This window comes from Octodon degus, unplaced genomic scaffold, assembly GCF_000260255.1.
Source record: "Octodon degus isolate 3935 unplaced genomic scaffold, OctDeg1.0 scaffold00004, whole genome shotgun sequence".
NCBI lineage: Eukaryota > Metazoa > Chordata > Mammalia > Rodentia > Octodontidae > Octodon > Octodon degus.
In genome coordinates this window covers 28,772,693-28,791,403 of record NW_004524580.1, presented here as the reverse complement: position 1 = coordinate 28,791,403, position 18,711 = coordinate 28,772,693, and the positions used below count along the sequence as shown (strand labels likewise).

General features: G+C 42.6%; 1 protein-coding gene across 1 annotated transcript in view; it reads right to left on the bottom strand.

Annotated features, from left to right (window-relative positions):
- Nucleotides 1–538: 538 nt before the first annotated feature.
- Actr6 (ARP6 actin related protein 6 homolog) overlaps nucleotides 539–18,711 on the bottom strand; it is a 23,516-nt gene continuing 5,343 nt past the window's right edge. Inside the window, exons 3-9 of the mRNA XM_023718125.1 lie at nucleotides 18,602–18,670; nucleotides 16,517–16,640; nucleotides 14,576–14,711; nucleotides 14,418–14,474; nucleotides 9,256–9,334; nucleotides 2,940–3,111; nucleotides 539–681 (exon numbers count right to left, since the gene is read on the bottom strand). Coding sequence (XP_023573893.1) covers nucleotides 539–681; nucleotides 2,940–3,111; nucleotides 9,256–9,334; nucleotides 14,418–14,474; nucleotides 14,576–14,711; nucleotides 16,517–16,640; nucleotides 18,602–18,670 — 780 coding nt within the window. The remainder of the gene's footprint in view (nucleotides 682–2,939; nucleotides 3,112–9,255; nucleotides 9,335–14,417; nucleotides 14,475–14,575; nucleotides 14,712–16,516; nucleotides 16,641–18,601; nucleotides 18,671–18,711) is intronic.

Sequence of the window (18,711 nt, the reverse complement as noted above, 5' to 3'; positions counted from 1 at the left end):
GCCTTAGCCCCAGGGCAGGGATCTTACCCACACGCTGGCCGCTGCACTTCATCCCAGTTACCTCACAGACATAAACTTTCTTTCAGTTTTTGAGAAAGGAAAACAAGAACTCAGTGGGTGAAATAAACCTGCCAGCGCAGTAGAAGCAGCGTGAAGCACAGCATTCACGCAGCCCGCCTTCTCTTCCGATGATACCCATGCTCCCCAAGCCCCCTTTTTATTAATGTATCTTGTGCAGGGTCTCACTACACAGTGCAGACGCATAGTGATCCTGTTTTCAGCCTCCCCGGCACTGGCGTGCACCACCACCCCGGACTCAGTGGCTGGCTCTGCGCACCGGGGCCCGCGCAGCATGCATGCTGGCGATCGAACCCCAATCCCTGCATCTGCCTAACTCTCTCGCCAGCCCTAAAACAGATTTTTTTTTTTTTTTTTCCCCGGCACTGGGGATTGAACTTGGGATTCTTGCTCTGGCTAGGCAGGCACCTGTGTGCTGAGCTATATTCCCAGCCCACGCTCCTTTATACGTGAGCGACACTTACTTCTCTGGCAGCACAACAGAAACGTCATAATCTGTTGGAGTCAGACATCGAACTTCAGAGTAGACCCGATCTCTAAATCCTGGGAAAAGGGAGTTTCCGCCAGTCAAAACGATGTTCTTAAAAAAATGTGGCTGCATTTCTTTAAAAGAAAAAGAAAAAAAAGCATCAGGAAATCTGGTTACTTATCTTTCTGGAAAGGCACAGATAGGGCATAGGTAAGATATGATTGTGGATTACAGTCCTGAGTTGAGAAACCATAAGTTCTTGGTCAATTGTAAAGTGTGTAATGAGGTTATAGTTTACACAAATAGAAATTAAACAGCAAAATATGACCTAACAGATTTAAAAGAAAAAGCTAAGATGAGGGCGGATGAACCAACGACCTCCACACAAGGGAGCTACACACACGCACATTCTGCAGCAGACATCGGCTCCCTCTTTTTTTTTAAAATTTTTTTAAGAATTATTTATTTATTTATTCATTTATTTTGTGTGTGTGGCCAGCTCAGCCCACCAGGGGGCGGGGCTGGCTGGCATGTGGTGGGGGGGATTGAACCGCGGTCCCTGTGTTTTGCTTAGCTTAGCTTGTTCTAAGTAGGTGCTTTAGACCACTGAGCCATCTCACCAGCCCCTCCCTCTTATCCTTCTTCCCCAAAGTGGAGAGCGTCTCCTGTGGGTGAGACTAGAAGCTACTCAAGATGGAAAGGTCTTTTGTGATATTTCTTAACTTGCAAGCCCAAATTTCCATCTTATCTATGACAGATACATTTATTGTTCAGAATTTATCTTTATTTTTATTCTCTTAATTAAGGGTGCTTTTTTTTTTTTTTTTGGATTTGTTAGTACAGGATCTACGGGGTCTTACTATACAGATCACAGTCGTAGTGATCTTCCTATTTTCAGCCTCCTGAGAAGTGGGATTACAGGCACGCACCACCAAGCCCAGTCTCAGAATTTAGCTTTGACAGCAAAATACCCCACAATCTATAATGACATGTAAAGAAAAAAATCAAACTGGGCATGGTGGCTCATGCCTGTAATCCCAGCACTTGGGAGGCTGAAGCAGGAGGATTGCCATGAGTTTGAGACCAGCCTGAGCTACACAGTGAGTTCAAGATCAGCATGAACTACATAGTGAGACCCCATCTTAACCAGCCAACTAACTAAACAAACAAAGAAAAACAACTACAAAAAAGGAAAGATTCCAAGTGTAAATAGTCATTAAACTACATGACGGCCAATACAAAGTGCTGTCAGGTTAGCAAGTAAAACCCCACTGGAAAATCCAGCAGGGAGGAATGGGGGCTGGGTAAGTCGTGTAGGGCTTCTGTCCACTGAAACACTGAAGACTCGCGACACAGTACTAAGCAGCACAGTACACAGGCTGCACATGTTGTGATCACAATTTTATATAAAATGTGAAATCTTGAGAATAGTTGCAAATGTTAACATGATAGCACTTATGTGACTTTTTCTTCCTAATAAGGAAAATACACTGTATACGCATGTGCTAGGTAGTCTTCAATGCCCAGTCTGTTCCTAATGAAGCAGGAAGACTAGAAAAGTGCCATGAAATTTAGGATATTTACTTAACTCATGCTCCAGGAGAGATTACCCTGAAGCACCGTAGCTTGGTCTCATTAAAACCAACCTTGTATGTCAGTCCAAATGCATAACACAGAATAAGCCAATCCCATTAGTATCTGAAAACCATTATGTTGTAAGTTTCTGAGCTGTGTAGATTTTGGTCCAAATTTTTTTTTTGTTTGTTTTGAGACGGTTTCTGTGTAGCCCAGGTCACCCTCCTGCCTCAGGCTCCTGAATACTGGGATTACAGCTTGCGCCACCACACCTGGCATGGCTAAAGCTTGGGTTTGAGGCTGATCTGAACTACACAGTGAGATCCTGTATTTAGAAAGAAAAACATACTTCCTTTTTTTTTTTTTTTAAGCAGAACCGGGGATTGAACTCAGGCCGTTGCGCTTGCCAGGGAAGTGCTTATTCCACTGAGCCATCTTCCCGGCCCCAAGAAAAACATGCTTCTAAGATGAATACAGCAACTGAATACTCAGAAAGATAAATTTCTTCGTGTTTAAATAGCCTAGGGGCCAGGGAGATGGCTCAGTAGAATAAGCACTTGCCTGGCAAGTGCAAGAGCCTGAGTTCAATCCCTGGTTCCACCAAAAAAATAAATAAAAATAAATAGCCCAAGATACTTTACTGAAATAAAATTCACAATCCAAGACTAATCAATAGGAATTATTCAAGGGTATTAAGGGAACTACAGATGCTATTTGACTGAAATCGCTTAGAAGAAACACTGTTCTTTGAACTCATGATTTTTGAAAATATCATGCTTCTTCAATATTGTATCATAACTGATAGATACGGATGTACCTTCAGGTAGGTTTTGAATGGAGTAGACAATGGCTTCTGGAATCCCCATCTCCTGAATGCCTATGTCAGAAGGATTGAAGAGAATTTCCGGAACAGCGAATCTCTCATTGGCCAAGCGCAGAATTTGTTCCCCAGACTTGTATTTTCCACTCAAGACCATCTCTTCCCTTGGCTTAAAGAAAAATAAGAAAGTTAAGCTACATCATCTGCTTCACATGACTACTATTCATCAGAAGATGTAATGCATTATCTTGACCAAATTCTTGGAAATGTCTGGCTTCACAAAAGTTAGAAAAATACGGCCTTCCTTCCTGTTCACAGAATGACACACACAAATTATTGAGGGTAGCGGTCCCTGCAAATTAACCTAGCAGTTTTACTGTAGGCTTTTTTAAAAAAGCACATAGGAGGTGGAACTTCACCTTCAACATACCTCTAATGGAATACTGACTCAAATTTCTAGAGAAAAACACACTCTCCATAAAAACTTCCTATATCCTGTGCTCCTAACACTACTTTCATTCCCAACTTTAGATGTTTATTGGACATGTACCTCCATTCTATTAGGATTGCTTCTTTCCTTTGAGCGAAAAGCCCACCTCTTAGCTGGGCATGGTAACCCACACCTGTAATCCCAGCACTTTGGGAAGCTGAGGCAGGGAGATCTCAAATGTTAGCTCCGCCCGGGCAACCTGATGACTCAGTGAGAACCTATGGGGGTGAGGACACAGTTCATCTAAAGGTGCTGGGTTTAAGCCCCAGCACAGGGTGGGGGCAGATCAGTTTTCAAATGACTTAAGCAAACACACCATCTTTGACCCTGAAGCTACTGCAATGTCAACTCTGTATAAAGACTAAGTATGGCAAAGACAAACGGGAACCAAAGCTAATTCATGTTCTCCTTATTTACTTTCTGCTTACCAGCCCGTCTATGAGCTACATGCCTCAAGAGGCCAGGAAAAAAAACTAAGCAAAAACGCTCCCTCCACAATATTCTACACCACTCGGCGATTGTTACTTGTTTCATTTCACTTACAGATGCAGTTTTCTTCCCAAACAAAAGATAGCCTGTCCTTTCAATAAATATAAAACCACTTAGGGGTCTCGTTTCTCTGAGTGCCTGTGCTCTGCTCGAGTGCACCCTGAAATCCCTAATAAGCCCTGCTTCCGCCTCTGACAGGTCCTGAAAAGCCGTTCTGCACAATGGGAGTCAAAAGTGGGTTAAGTTTGTTATTTCAGCTTTGGGGATCATCTAGATCAGACCAGCAGGGACAAGTCCAAACACAGGGATTCATTATAGCTTTCTCTTTGCTCTTGGTTGTCTTTCAAATTTCCCTTGAAAAAATGAAAGTTAAAAGTATTTAACCAGAGCTCCAAAAAAAAGTATAAAAATACTTAAGATATATCAATTAGTAAAGAGTAATATATGTAAACAAATTATTGCTTCCTTACTGTAACCAGTTATCTTTAAAGCTCAGCTTCCTCGCAGAGGCTTCTTACTTCCAAGTAAAGGAAGTCTCCCATTGCCTACTATCACCCAAACTGCCACTGTCACACATCTACTACCTAGCGTAGCACACTACCTGATTGTGGTAGATATTCAATAAACTGTTTTTCTTTTGAGACAGGGTCTTGCTATATAGTTGGGGCTGGCCTTGAATTCAGTGTGATCTGCCTCAGCCTCCTGGGTTGTGCCATCACCAACAGCATCAGATAAATTCTTTTTTTTTTTTAAATTTTTATTTATGTGTGTGTGTGTGTGTGTGGCCTGCTCAGCCCACCAGGGGGCGGGCTGGCTGGCATGTGGTGCTGGGGGATCGAACCGCGGTCCCTGTGCTTTGCTGAGCTTGTTCTAAGTAGGTGCTTTGGACCACTGAGCCATCTCACCAGCCCCGATAAATTCTTGAATAATGGTGCACGTCCCTACAATGTGCCGTTCACCACATTAGGCATTTCACATCCAGCTGCCCACTGGACTCTCATGAGCCCTGTAACACAGGTATTTTATTTCTGTTTGCATGTTCATTTGGTTTCTCTGAGGCAAGGTCTTGCTATGTACTTCAGGCTGATCTTGAACTAAGTAGCCCAGGCTGGCCTCGATCTCATGACCCTCCTAGCCCAGCCGCCTGAGCGCTGGGATTACAGCTGTGTGCCTCTGCTCCCAGCTTTATTTTCCTTTCTGACTGTGCCCTGCAAGGTGACATGACTTCTCAGGAGCATTCTTATAATAGCCCAAAGCAAATGCACAACATTCCTTCCAAGCGCTGCCACTCTTAACCTGCTTGTGAAGGATCTGGATTTCTATCATTTGAAAACTCCATGCTCACATACTATTTTTAAATAAAAATTTTCTGGAAGTTATGCAACATTTTAAGAACGAAGAAAACTACAAATCCCTGTGGGCTTTTGAGACGGAGTCTTGCTCTGCAGTTGAGGCTGGCCTTGAGCTAATGCTACAGCCCAGACTGGTCTCCAACTCACAGTGATCCTCCTGCCTCAGTCTCTCCAGGTGCTGGGATTACAGGCATGCATCACCGCACCCAGCAATAAATCACTTTTAACCCAATTAAACGATTGGTGTAGTACCAAAAGTTTATAAACTCACACAGGAATTCTTTCTTCTTTGGCATAACAGAAAATATTTTCCACAAATTTACAAGTTCATTTAAAACCAAGACTGGTTTGAATTTAAGGGATATAAGTCAACACCCAATCTCAAACTGATACAGACTTGGAGACTTTCAGTTAACAAAATGTTAGAGGTCATCCAGTTTACAATTCTTGACTGTCAGGCGAGAACCATGTGACTGATCAAATATCTAAGGAGGATTTCTAGGTGCCCTTGTTAAAAATCAACACTAAAGCCAATAATTGTTAATATATAATCTGGCGCAAGCAGTTTTTCTCTCCCAGAGTCTAATTCCAAAGAGATTTTTTTTTTCTAGACACAGGTGGATGAAAGAATTTACAAGGGCTGTGGGAGTTGTTATTTTGGTCAGTGCAGGCTGGGATGATGCACAACCTCATAACCGACCTCCGGGACGCTCAGTCTAAGTTGCATGGGCTCCACAAACAGCAGTCATTACTAACAGTGAGGGTAGTTGCCCAACTTAGGTCAGACAAATGGACCATATGCTAGCAGGCATCCTTTCTGGTAACAGATAAAACTGGAACTTTTTTTTTTGAGACAGGGTCTCGCAATGCAGTTCAGGCTGGCCTTGAGCTCACATTACAGCCCAGGCTGGTCTCAAACTTGTCATAATCCTCCTGCCTTAGCCTCTTGAATGCTGGGAATAAAACTGGAACTTCTACCGGTTGTAAATACTTATGTCATTTCCATTATTATTATTAGCATCAGAACTAGAAAATTAAGGTTGCAATTTTTCCACAAGGAAAATTTTTTTTAGAACACTTGCACCATGCAGTCCAGGCTGACTCTGAACTCACCACACAGCCGGCTGGTCTCAGATTCTTTTGGCCCGGCCTCTTGAGTACTGGGATCAGAGGTGCCTGTCACTTTGTTTTCTTTTTGTTTTATTGAGGCAGGGTCTCACTGCGTAGTTCAAGTTGACCTTGGCCTCACTGTGCAGCCCTGGCTGGCCTTGAACTTGGGGTGATCCTCCTACTTCAGCCTCCTGAGCATTGGGATGACAGGCATGTACCTAGCTAGTTTCTTTTCTTTGTATTTAGGACATGGTCTACAGGGTCTACACAGATTGGACTCAGAGTGATCCTCCTGTTTTTCAGTCTCCCAAGTGCTGGGATTACAGGCGTGTGCTACCACACCTGGTCTCAATGGCAGGCTCAGCACGCCCAGGGGTGGGCCCGGTCCGGGCAACCCTGGTCCCTGAGCTTGCCCAGGCAGGTGCTTGCGCTGCTGAGCTATCTCGCTGGCTCTAAGGGAGGACTTTTTAATTTTGGTTTTGTGGGTATGCAGCATCCCAACCCAAGACCTCACAGTGAGCTACATTGCCAGCCCTTATTTTATTTTATGCACTTATTTATTTTGGCGGAACCAGGGATTGAACTCAGGCCCTTGTGCTTGCCAGGCAAGCTCTTATTCTACGGAGCCATCTCCCCGGCCCCCTTATTTTATTTTAGGTCAGGATTTTGCTAAATTTCCAAAGCTGGCTTCAAGCTTGCAATCCTGCCTTGGCCTTCTGAATTACTGGAATTACAGGCCTCTCAATGCCTCGTGGCAAGGACTGCTTGAATCAGATACAAAATAGGAAGATGTCAAATGTGTCTAATCAGATAAAGATTTAGTGTCTAAATGTTTGGGGCAGTTTTACTTGCTGAACTATGACTGCTATTTCATCCCTATAATCTGGCCAAAATAATTATCTAAACCGTGTATGCATCAATTAAGCTAATCCAATTTTACAAATAAACATTATTTTAAATTTGGTGTTTATCATTCACATACATAGTCTTACATATTTTATACTTATTGTTTACTTATACTTCATATTTATGTATTCCCAGGCAGCAGAAATTATTCTGTCCAGACTGAAAGCATAGCCGGGGAGATGGCTCAGTAGAATAAGCGCTTGCCTGGCAGACTGAAAGCATATACAGCTTTGTAAAACTTGCTACTAAATGTCTGTGGAAGCTGGATGTGTTGGCGCATGCCTTATCTCAGCACTTGGGAGGCTGAAGCAGGAGGATCACTTAGCATTCCAGAGCAGCCTGGGTGACAAAGGGAGCTCAAGGCCAGCCAAAGCTGCACAGCAAGACCCTGCTTCAAAAAGACCCCTCCCCCCCAGTGTAGAATGTATCCACAGTCATTTTCATTACTAATTAATTTATATATAAAAATCATTTATTCTCCTACTGTTAGGAGTAGCTGATCCCAATTTTTCAGTATTCTATAATGAACAGTATCATCAATGTCTCCTTATATTTCTAACTAAAGATTTCTAACTTCCTGTCTTTGGTAAGCCAGTAACTAGCAGGGCAAACTTCCTATTTATCCACAGAACGGGCTCTATTTCAGCTGATGAAAGGTAAGAAATTATTTTGACATCCAAGCACAGCTGTTTCTCAACACTTTGAACGTGCACTAGAAATTTGCCCTTTTCCTCTCCTTCCTTTGGCAGTGGTGCTACGAACTAAACTAGGGCCCTGTGCTGAGCCACAGCCCTGGCCCAGACTCTGCCCTTGGCAACTGTCATCTGATTCAATGGGACCGATCTTGAGTAAAGGTCAGTCGGGGGTCAGCTATGTCGGCAATGTTTACAATAGGAAAATAACCAGTTTCTGGTTAGATTTAGGCTATTTTTTTTTTTAATGTACTTAGTACAGGGTCTACAGGGTCTCATTACAAAGATCAAACTCATAGTGATCCTCCTGTTTTCAGCTTCCCAAGTGCTGGGGTTACAGGCACACCACCACGCCCAGTCTCGTTTGCGGTCTCAAGCGTGTCCCAGGGGTGGAGCCAGCAAGGCACACGGGATTGAACCCCCAAGTGCTTTAATCTGCTGAGCTATCAGCCTGCCCTTAGATTTAGGCTAATCCTGTTTTCTTTCTTTCTTTTTTTTTTTTTTTGGCTAATTCTTAAGTAAACTGAAAAGTTAATTATAACATAGGCAATGATTCTGTTTATTTCCAATATCTGTCCCACATGTTATCATGAGGCTTGTATTTTTTTCTGAATAATTTAGTGAAAATTTTACTAATAAAATTTAGTAACAAGGAAAAAAAAAAATTTAGTAACAAGGGCCGGGAAGATGGCTCAGTAGAATAAGCACTTGCCAGGGACGCAAGCTTGCCAGTGTTTCATTAAAAAAAAAAAAAAAAAAAAAAAAAAATTAGTAACAGTCACCAGGCAGGCAGTCATTAACCACTTTAAGCCTCTGCAAATTCCAGATGGACAGAAAATGCTTTTCAAATCTCACTGAGGTGGTCATTTGAAGACTTATTACTGAGGGGTGTTTTGCTTTGCTTTTTGTAGTACCGCGTATTGAGCCCTGGAATTTTACACTGCGCTGCGCTCCAGTCCTTTCTGTATTTTTTATTTTGAGACAGGCTCTTGGTAAACTGCCCCCAGATTGAATAGCTGTGCTCGGCCGGTGTGTGCCTGTAATCCCAGCACTTGGGAGGCTGAGGCAGAAGGATCACTGTAAGTGTAAGACCAGCCTGTGCTACAAAGTGAGCTCAAAGCCAGCGTGAGCTGCATAGAGACCCTGCTCAAAAAAAAAAAAAAAAAAAAAAAGTTGCCCAGGCTGGGCTTAACCTTGGAATCCTGCTGTAGCCATGCAGAGTGCTAGGATTTTAGGCATGCACCACCATATCCAGCAAGGACTTTTCAAATTACCTTGCAAAAGCCCTTTTTAATTGTACTGAAGTCAGGTAAAACATAGTCTACCATAACTGTATTGTCTTCTCCTTTTAACCTGTAAGCAAAACAAGAAATTTTGAGACATTTTAATTATTGGCAGCATTATCCAAAAGTCAACTTTTTAATTGTTAATTTACCCTTATACATACTTTGCAATATCCATGTCTCTGTAAAAATCCTGAGACACGTAGCACACATCTTCTTTCACTTGATTAATAACATGTGTCTCATCCATAACATGTAGCTGCCTAGCAGAAATAAGCATTATAAAATTTGAAATGGGAAAAAATAACTTAGAATTAAGATCTCAATTTTTTTTGGAATTAAATTTTTAGGTAACTGATTTCTTTTTTAATGTATTTGGTACAGGGTCTCACTACACAGCTCAGACCTACAGTGACCCCGTTTCAGTGTCCCCAGCACTGGGATTACAGGTGCGCACCACCATGCCCAATACTGGCGGCTGGCTCAGCATGCCTTGGGGCGGAGCTGGCGTGGCATATGATGCTGGGGATCGAAGCCCAGTCCTTGTGCTTGCCTAACCAAGTGCTTAGTCCACTGAGCTATCTTGCCAGCCTTTCAGATAGCTGATTTTTCAGACACCTGGGACTTATTTTGATTAATTTATCTTTTTGAGGCAGGGTCTCACTCCACAGCTCCTGCTGGCTTTAGCTGCGGTGATCGTCCTACTGCAGCCTCCTAAGCACTGGCACTGCAGGCACGTGCGGCCACGCCCAGCCCCAGCTAAGTTCTTCACTTTCATGATCATATTTACTTCTTAAATGCTTTATTAGTACATGTTTATAGTACACACTGATTACATCCATCATGGGGAGGTGGACCACGTATAGAATACCTCTAACTTTTTTTTTCACTTATTTTATCTCCATAATATTCCTCTATTCCAAACAGAATCTCACTATAATGTCTTAACTCTTTGAGATATCTTACCTGATTATAGAAGCATTATTTTTTTAATTTTAATTTTTTTAATTTTTTTATTTTTTTGCGGTACCGGGGATTGAACTCAGGCCCTTGCACTTGCCAGGTAAGCATTTATTCTACTGAGCTATCTCTCCGGCCCCTAGAAGCATTATTAATCAGCACACAGTGCCTAGCCCAGAGGCAATATTTAACTTTTGGTCGTGTTCTCTTTTTTTGGTCCCGGGGATTGCACTCAAGACCTTGCATTTGCCAGGCAGGCGCTTATGCCACTGAGCTATCTCCCCAGCAATGTTTAACTTTTGAATCTGATGACTAAGTCAAAGAAAACACGGGGGTGGGGCCGCATGGTGGCGCACGCCTATAGGCCCAGCACTAGGATGCTGAGGCAGGAGCATGGCCATGAGTTCCATATCAGTCTGGGTTACACAGTGAGTCAAGCACAGCGTAAACTATATAAAAAGACACTTTCTCCAAAAAAAAGGAAGCAAGTAATTGTGTAGTAAGACAGGCAAAGTGTTTACCATGGGCTCCATGTTCATTAAAGAAAAAAAAATATTACTGCTTTTTTTTCACTGCTTTCTTATGTAACATCTATTTCACCTTCACTAAAATATGCCACTGTACCATCAAAGAAAACTCCTACTGGGCTGGAGAGATGGCTCAGTGGTCTAAAGCACCTACTTGGAACAAGCTTAGCAAAGCACAGGGACCGCGGTTCGATCCCCCAGCACCACATGCCAGCCAGCCCCGCCCCCTGGTGGGCTGAGCTGGCCACACACACACACACACAATAAATGTTAAAATAAAAAAATAAAAAAAAAAAAGAAAACTGCTACTTAAGCTACAACACTTCTAAGACATCACTGATTGGAAGATTCTTCCTAATCTCAGAGATTAAAATCTAAAAGACACAGTAACTCATAGTGGATGAAGAGGTGCATTCTCATCTTCAGCTCTGATTATTTCATCACTTGCCCATTGTTGGTGACACCAGATAGCGACTAAGGGGTCTGGGGTACAGCTGAGCATTAGAGCACCTGCCTGGCAAGCACAAGGCCTAAGGTCCTGAGTTTGATTCCTGACACCAAAAAAAAAGAGTACCAAGTACCAAGACAGTGAATAATATTAGTTACTAAGTGTACTACCAAAATGTTCACCAGGGAAGTTTCTCCAAGTTATACCCCAATCAGCAGTTATAAGAGTGTCCATGTAAAACAGATACACCACTGTCCTCTGAAAATATTGTATTACTTCAGATTGTAAAAATGGCATTTTGACTGATATTTCCTCTACTGGGGAGAGCCAAGGGGAAGGGAATTCTGGTCTGTTTTGCTGACTTGTGTATTCCGAGATCCTAATAAGAAATATTTGCTAAATTGAATCTGTGATTACTATAAGATTTTAACATTTTGTAGGTTATCTACTTGGAAATTATCCATTTGTATTTTTTAAATTGTATGTAATTCCCTAAGGATTATTTATTTGTGCTGTTTCTGTTCTTTGTTCTTTTTTTTTTTTCCTTATTGGAACAAATGAGTTTATTTTTCTGGTAACATAGGAAAGAAAAGGTAGGAGAGCACAAGAAGACCAGTTGTTTTTATTTTTGAGTTAAGGTCTTGCTCTACAGTCCAGGCTGGCCTTGAGCCGTAGCAATCTTCCTACCTCAGCCTCCTGAGTGCTGGGATTACAGGTGTGCACAGCCAGGCCTGGCTTGACACACACTCCTGATAGGAAAAGGTACCAGCCTCGAGTGCGCCCTTCAGCTCTAGAACGTCCGCCCAAAACCCCTTAAAGACTGTTCCTTCGTTCAGTGCTACTGGGCTTTTCTTGCAGGGGCTCAGGCCACTGTGGGGGGGCAGGAAGAGGACCTCAGGAGGCCAGCTGCTCGCCTCCCGAGGTCCTCTTCTGCCTCCCATCTGCGGAGGTGGACATCAGGCATCCGGCTCGGAGTCCCACAGTGACGCACTGTGCTGCCAGTGCCCACAGCGGCAGGGTCCAGCGACCAAAGCTGAACCCCAGGATCACAGCCACGTCAGCCTTCCCGTTCAGGGCTCTGGCCACGTGAACACCCAGCCTCTAGCACGGTGGAGGCTCTCAGCTTGCTTCTCAGGTCTCTGTTCCCCTTAGTTTTGTGTTGACAATACAGAGGTTTCTAAACTCTCTGGAGTGGGCAGTGTAGGGATCATGCCAGGGCACTGACACTTTGCTACACCCCCAGCCTCGACCATCCAAAGTCAGTACTTCAAGAAACTGAGATTTAAGGATGCCATTTAAAGCCCAGCCTGCTGGCACAGGCATATAATCCCTGCACTTTGGAGGCTGAGGCAGGAAGACTGCCATGAGTTCGAGGTCAACCTATACTATATACTGAGTTCAAGGCCATTTTGAGCTACATAGCAAGACCGTGTCTCAAAAAAGAGGAAGGAAGCTGGGCACGGTAGCGCATGCCTGTAATTTCAGCACTCAGGAGGCTGACGCAGGAGGATCATTTCAAATTTGACACCAGCCTGGCTACAAAGTGAGATCAAAGCCTGCCTGAGCTGCATAGAAAGACCTTGTCTCAAAAAGGAAAAAGAAGAGAGGGGAACAGGGATATAGCTCAGTGGCACAGTATCTGCCTGGCAAGCTCAAGTTCCTGAGTCTGATTCTTAGTACTAAAAAACAAACAGATTTTTAAAATCATTTATTTAATTTAATTAATTAATTTATTTGGTACAAGGTCTCATTATGCAGCTCAGACTTGTAGGGATCCTCCTGTCTCAGCCTCCCCAGGGCTGGGATTTCAGATGTGTGCCACCACATCCAGTTTCAGTGGCTAACTTGGTGGCACAACATGTGGTACCAGGGAATCAAACCCAGGTCCTTGTTCTTGCCAGGCAAGTGCTTAAACCGCTGAGCTAACTCCCCAGGCCCAAACAAACAAATTTACTTAAATTTTTAAAGCCAACTATTAAAAGAAATGGCCAAAGTTAAATTCAGGAAGAGAAAGTTGGGAGACGGTTAAATGCACTAAATTTTTTCATCAAAAACATTAAAAAATAGTGGACTCTAATATTGGTTAATCAAGGAGAAGTATCACAGATTAGTATGGCTTACAGAGGTCGGAAACATAAACATAGGCACAATTCAAATACTGTACTCTGAGTAGTGTTCTGACAGAAAAGATCCTTTTTCCCTTTTAGACTCTTTGGCTTTATATGCATTTTAAAAAATTATTTTTTCATAGCACATGCATTTTTATAAGTTGATTGGATGTGGGAAAATAGTCTGGCTTTGCCTTCTTGGACTGTCACGAGAAGTGGGCTAATGTGCACTTGGTCAATGGGAAGGAAAAGGTGGGATGAGGAAAAAGACGAAAGAAAGAAGGGAACAGGGGATATTCAGGTATATGTGCGGGACAGTTTGGATAACTGTCCTGTTGATTTCTATTGGTCTTTTGAAAAGAGCAGTTAAGGCTTAAATTTTTTTTTCTTTTTATTCTTTTTTTTTTCCATTTGTGTATTTTGTACAGGAAAAGATTTTTAGTTTAAAGAGAAAAAAAGTAAAACAAAATTTCAAAACAAGGTAATGGAAGAGTAACAATAATTAATACATTGCATATTGTTATTTTTATATATTCAGTTTTATCACCCTATTCAATTGCAAGTCGCTTTGCAATTGAAACATTAGTAGTATTTATGAGGTTTTTTCTTTTTTCTTTTTTCTTTTTTTTGTACCAGAAACTGAAGTCAGGACAACTTGTGGTTGCCAGGCAGGTGCTTGTGCCACTGAGCTACATCCCAGTCCAGTATTTATGTTTTTAAGCAATAGTAAAGAATTGCGCTTTGTAGTTACAACTAAAAGTAAAAAGCAGAGGGCTAGCTAAATAGCTCAGCGGATTAAAGCACCTGCAAGCAGGCGCAGAGGTCAGGGGTTTGATCCCCAGGCCTGCCATGCCAGCCCCACTCCTGGGGCTTGCTGAGAGGGCAATTGAGACTGGGTGTGGTGGCGCATGCCTGTAATCCCAGCTCTTGGGAGGCTGTAAACAGGCAGATCACTATGAGTCCGATCTAGTAGTGAGACCCTGAACACCCCATAGAACCTTTCCTAAAATACAGAAAAAAAAATTGATGAAAGTAAAAAGTACAACTTTAATTCCTTTCTGCAGCTCACTCCTAGCATCCCGTCCTCCCAAACACTTGAGCGCGAGGTACCTGTAAGAGATGATCTCCTTCAGATGATTGGTCAGGAGCTTCCCTCCCACATTTATCCTGAAAGAGGAGAATTCAACTTTGGTTCAGTTACCACACACTTCATCCTAAGAAATAACGTGAAAACATGACATAAGGAAAGCAAGCTAAATCCAACTCACCGAATAATTGCTTCTTTTTTCTTTTTACTTCTACAATAAGGAACTATATGTGTAAAAGAATATCCACTGTCTACAATAATACAGCACAGTTCAGAAGGATTATCTCGGAAATACCTATGTGCACTGAGTGCCCCAGCTAGCAAGAAAAAAAGAGAAGATTTTAAGTAAAAAGTTTACCACTTAAGGAAATAGAGAAAACTAAAGCAAACAGAAAATTCTTGTTAATTATAACAAAAACCTTAAATGATAACATTCATTAACCGTTACGAGATCTTTAAAATGTTTAAACTGCTCAAACTTCACACATTTGTGGTAAACTTGAACAGACAAATTCATGATGAGCTGTTTGGTTTTTGCAATGCTGGGGACTAAGCTCAAGGCCTTCACACTGAGTCACACTTTTGACCTTTTTAAAATTTTTTATTTGAGACCAGTTCTTGCTAAGTGGCCCAGGAAGAGGCAAACCTGTGATCTTCCCGCCACAGCCTTGCAGGTACTGGGATGGGACCAGTTTTTAAAGGGCAACTTCATGGTTCCTACCAATTACAGTAGTGGCTCCTACCAATTAATTTTGCTGAGCATTTAGAGGTCAGGCTCCATGCTAAACGCTACAGAAGGAGTCCATATAATACAGTGCGTACTTTCACATTCACAGCAATGCTATTTCATAGATGGGGACCCTAAGGTACGCAAAGGGAAACCATGTACCCCAGCACACAATTAGGAGGGGGCAGAACCAGGGTTCAAGTAGGCAGTGTGACTTCAAAGCACGGTCTCTCGACTGGGACCACTGACGTTCTGGATAACGCCTTTGGGGAGCTTTCTTGCAGATCAGAAGTTGAGCGACACTGATAACCTCCACCTACTGTCTGTAGTATCCTCTAAGCGTAACAACTACAAATATCTCCAGATGTCACCAATGTCCCCAGGGAGGAAAATCACCTCTGGCCTAGCACATTCCTGAAGATTATGCTCTTAACTACTGCAGTAAACTGTTAATGCAATCCTGGCCTTGAACAACTTGTTTCTAGATATTTACTGAGTGTATTGAAAACTAAAGCTATTAATATTATTTAAAACATTAATAATGGCAAACACAAGCCAGGTATGGTGGCGCATGCCTGTAATCCTGGCACTTAGGAAGCTAAGGCAGGAAGATCACCACAAGTTTCAAGGCCAGCCTGGGCTATATAGTGAGTTCAAGGCCATTCTGAACCACACAATGAGACCCTGTCTCAAAAAAAAAAAAAAAGACAACAATAGCAAACACATGAATGAAAGAAAAGATGAGTAGCTAAGGCATTATAACCTTTGGGGTAGTATTATAAATATATCTAATTTCATTTAGGAGAATAAAAGACAGAGATCTGACTATGCAATTTCTAAAGGTCCACCTAGTTATTTAAATTCTACGTTTTGGGTTTTTTAAAATTTTTATTTATGGGGCTGGAGAGATGGCTCAGTGGTCTAAAGCACCTACTTAGAACAAGCTTGGCAAGGCATCAGGGACCACGGTTCAATCCCCCAGCACCACATGCCAGCCGGCCCCGCCCCCTGGTGGGCTGAGCTGGCCACACACACACCCCACACACTCTCTCTCTCTCTCTCTCTCTCTCTCTCTCTCTCTCTCTCAAATAATAAATAAAAAAAAAATTAAAAAAAAAAATAAAATTTTATTTATGTGTGTGTGGGTGTGGCCCGCTCAGCCCACCAGGGGGTGGGGCTGGCTGGCATGTGGTGCTGGGGATTGAACCGCAGTCCCTGTGCTTTGCTAAGCTTGTTCTAAGTAGGTGCTTTAGACCACTGAGCCATCTCACCAGCCCCAAATTCTATGTTTTATTGCTTTTAGACTTAAATAATTCCACTTAGCACTCAGGATTTTAAATTTCTTTACTACATTCATAATCATGTAATACAATTTCAATGAAAACTTTAACTTACCATTTACTCTCAATACGGCTTGAAACTGGTATTCTTCAAATAGAATTTCATTCATTGATTCTTGAATTGAAGTGAAGTTAAAATACGGTTCTGTGATAATAATATTAGTATCTAAAAAATCAACCTAAGGAAAAAAAATCCCTCAAAGTTTGATAATTTGTAGTGGCTGTCATTAACACTTGTTTTATGCAGATTTACACAAAATTATTTAATCTTCACATTAATCCCTTTTTTTTTTTTTTTTTTGCAGAAATGGGGATTGAACTCAGGTCCTTGTACTTGCCAGGCAAGCGCTTCTTCTACTGAGCCATCTCCCCGGCCCCTACATCAATCCTAATGATTACATCCCCATTTAATGGGTAAGTAACCTGAGGCATAGAAAAGTTGAATAAGCTGCTTGGGGCAAAGGTAGGATGGATTTATTTATTTATTTATTTATTTTGGTGGAACTGGGGATTGAACTCGCCCTTGTGCTTGCTAGGGAAGTGCTTATTCCACTGAGCCATCTCCCTGGCCCCAAAGGTAGGATTTAAACCCAGAATCCACATACTGCTGGGCAGCGTGGTGCACACCTGCAATGTCAGCTATTCAGGCAGCTCAGGAGGGTGGAAAAGTTCCAGGGCAGCCTGGACAACCGAGTAAAATTAAGCTTCAAAGGATCAGAAGAAGTCGCTCAGCACTCAGTCCCTACCTCTCACACGTAGAACCCAAACCAAACCAAATGGCCGCCAACAGACAACAACAAAACACCCCAGAACCTGTGCACTTCACTACTACCCAGTCCTGGCAGCACAAATAAAACACAACACCAACTTGTTAACATATGTTCATGCAAAAGTAACTAATGTTTTAAGTAGTGCCACTATTATTTTTTTTTAATAGAAAAATGACGAGAAACTTCCAGACGGGCTTTTACAAGAATTTTATATACAGACAACTTAAGAGTATACACTTAACCAATGAGTGGTGGGCGCCTTGTCCCTTGCCTCCTCCCAAGTGGCACTGCAAGTCACAGAAGCAGGACCAGGACGCAGCCTGCCCCAGGACGGTGGCCCTCACCACTCATCTTTGCGATCGGTCCTGGCAGCATCCACCAGCTCAGCTGCCGCTCCCATCCCCCGCCTGCACCGCTGTGACCAGGCTGGGGGTGCAGCCTGCTGGAGAGCTGACCTCCCACTGCCCTTGAAGGTGCAGGAGCCAGGAGCGGTTCACCATCTTGAAGGCACAGAGCCGGCCAGAAGACGAGACAGTGCTCCTGTCCTGGGCGACCCCTACCAGCTGAGCCTGCTGCTCTCCAGAAAGGCAGTGATGCACTGAGCCCTGCCCAGGGGACACACGGTCTCTGAGGGGCACGTGCCCTTGCCATATGTTTTTTCTTGGCCCCAGCCAACAGTCAGCTACTTGCTTGCTTTCTTCCTTTGTTTGGGTAATGAATTCAGGATGTTGCAATTGCCAGGCAAGGGATATGGCGCTGAGCAATATCTCCAGCCCCTTCCTTCTTTTTTTTTTTTTCCCCCTTCCTTCTTTTTTTGAGACAAGGGCTTGCTAAGTAGTTCAGGCTGGCCTTGAACTCCTAGGGCCATGGGTGGTGCTGCATGCCTGTAATTCTGGCACTCAAGAGGCAGAGGCAGGAGGATCTCCACCAGCTGGAGGCCAGCTTGGGCCACACACAGGCAAGTTCAAGGCCAGCCTGCACTACCTTGTGAGATCCTGTCTTAAAAAACCAAAACCCAGTTCAGTGGTAGAACACTCACCTACCATGTATAGGGCCCTGGGCCCAAGCCCACCTCAAGGCGGGAAAAGGAGGAGCTGAAGCTAAATTTTAATACTGAGTTTCATATAGACTATTTCTAAATAATTTCCTCTTATTTCTAAATAATTTCCTCTTATTTCTAAATAATTTCCTCTTAAAATGGGAATACTCTTCACTTTTATTAAATATTTAGAAAGTCAACAATAGGCAAAGTCAAATGATTGTACTGAAAACACATTGCTAAGTTTATACATCTTAAAATGTAGGTTCTAATTTTTCACTTGAATTAGACACAAAAATAGAATGTGTATATATACACTCTAATTTGTTACCTGATACATTTCTTTTCCAAAAAGGTAATCCCAAACTTGTCGTTGAACGTCCCAATTCACCAAGTAGCCCTAAAAAGAAACTTTAATAAAATTAATTATCAATAATATTA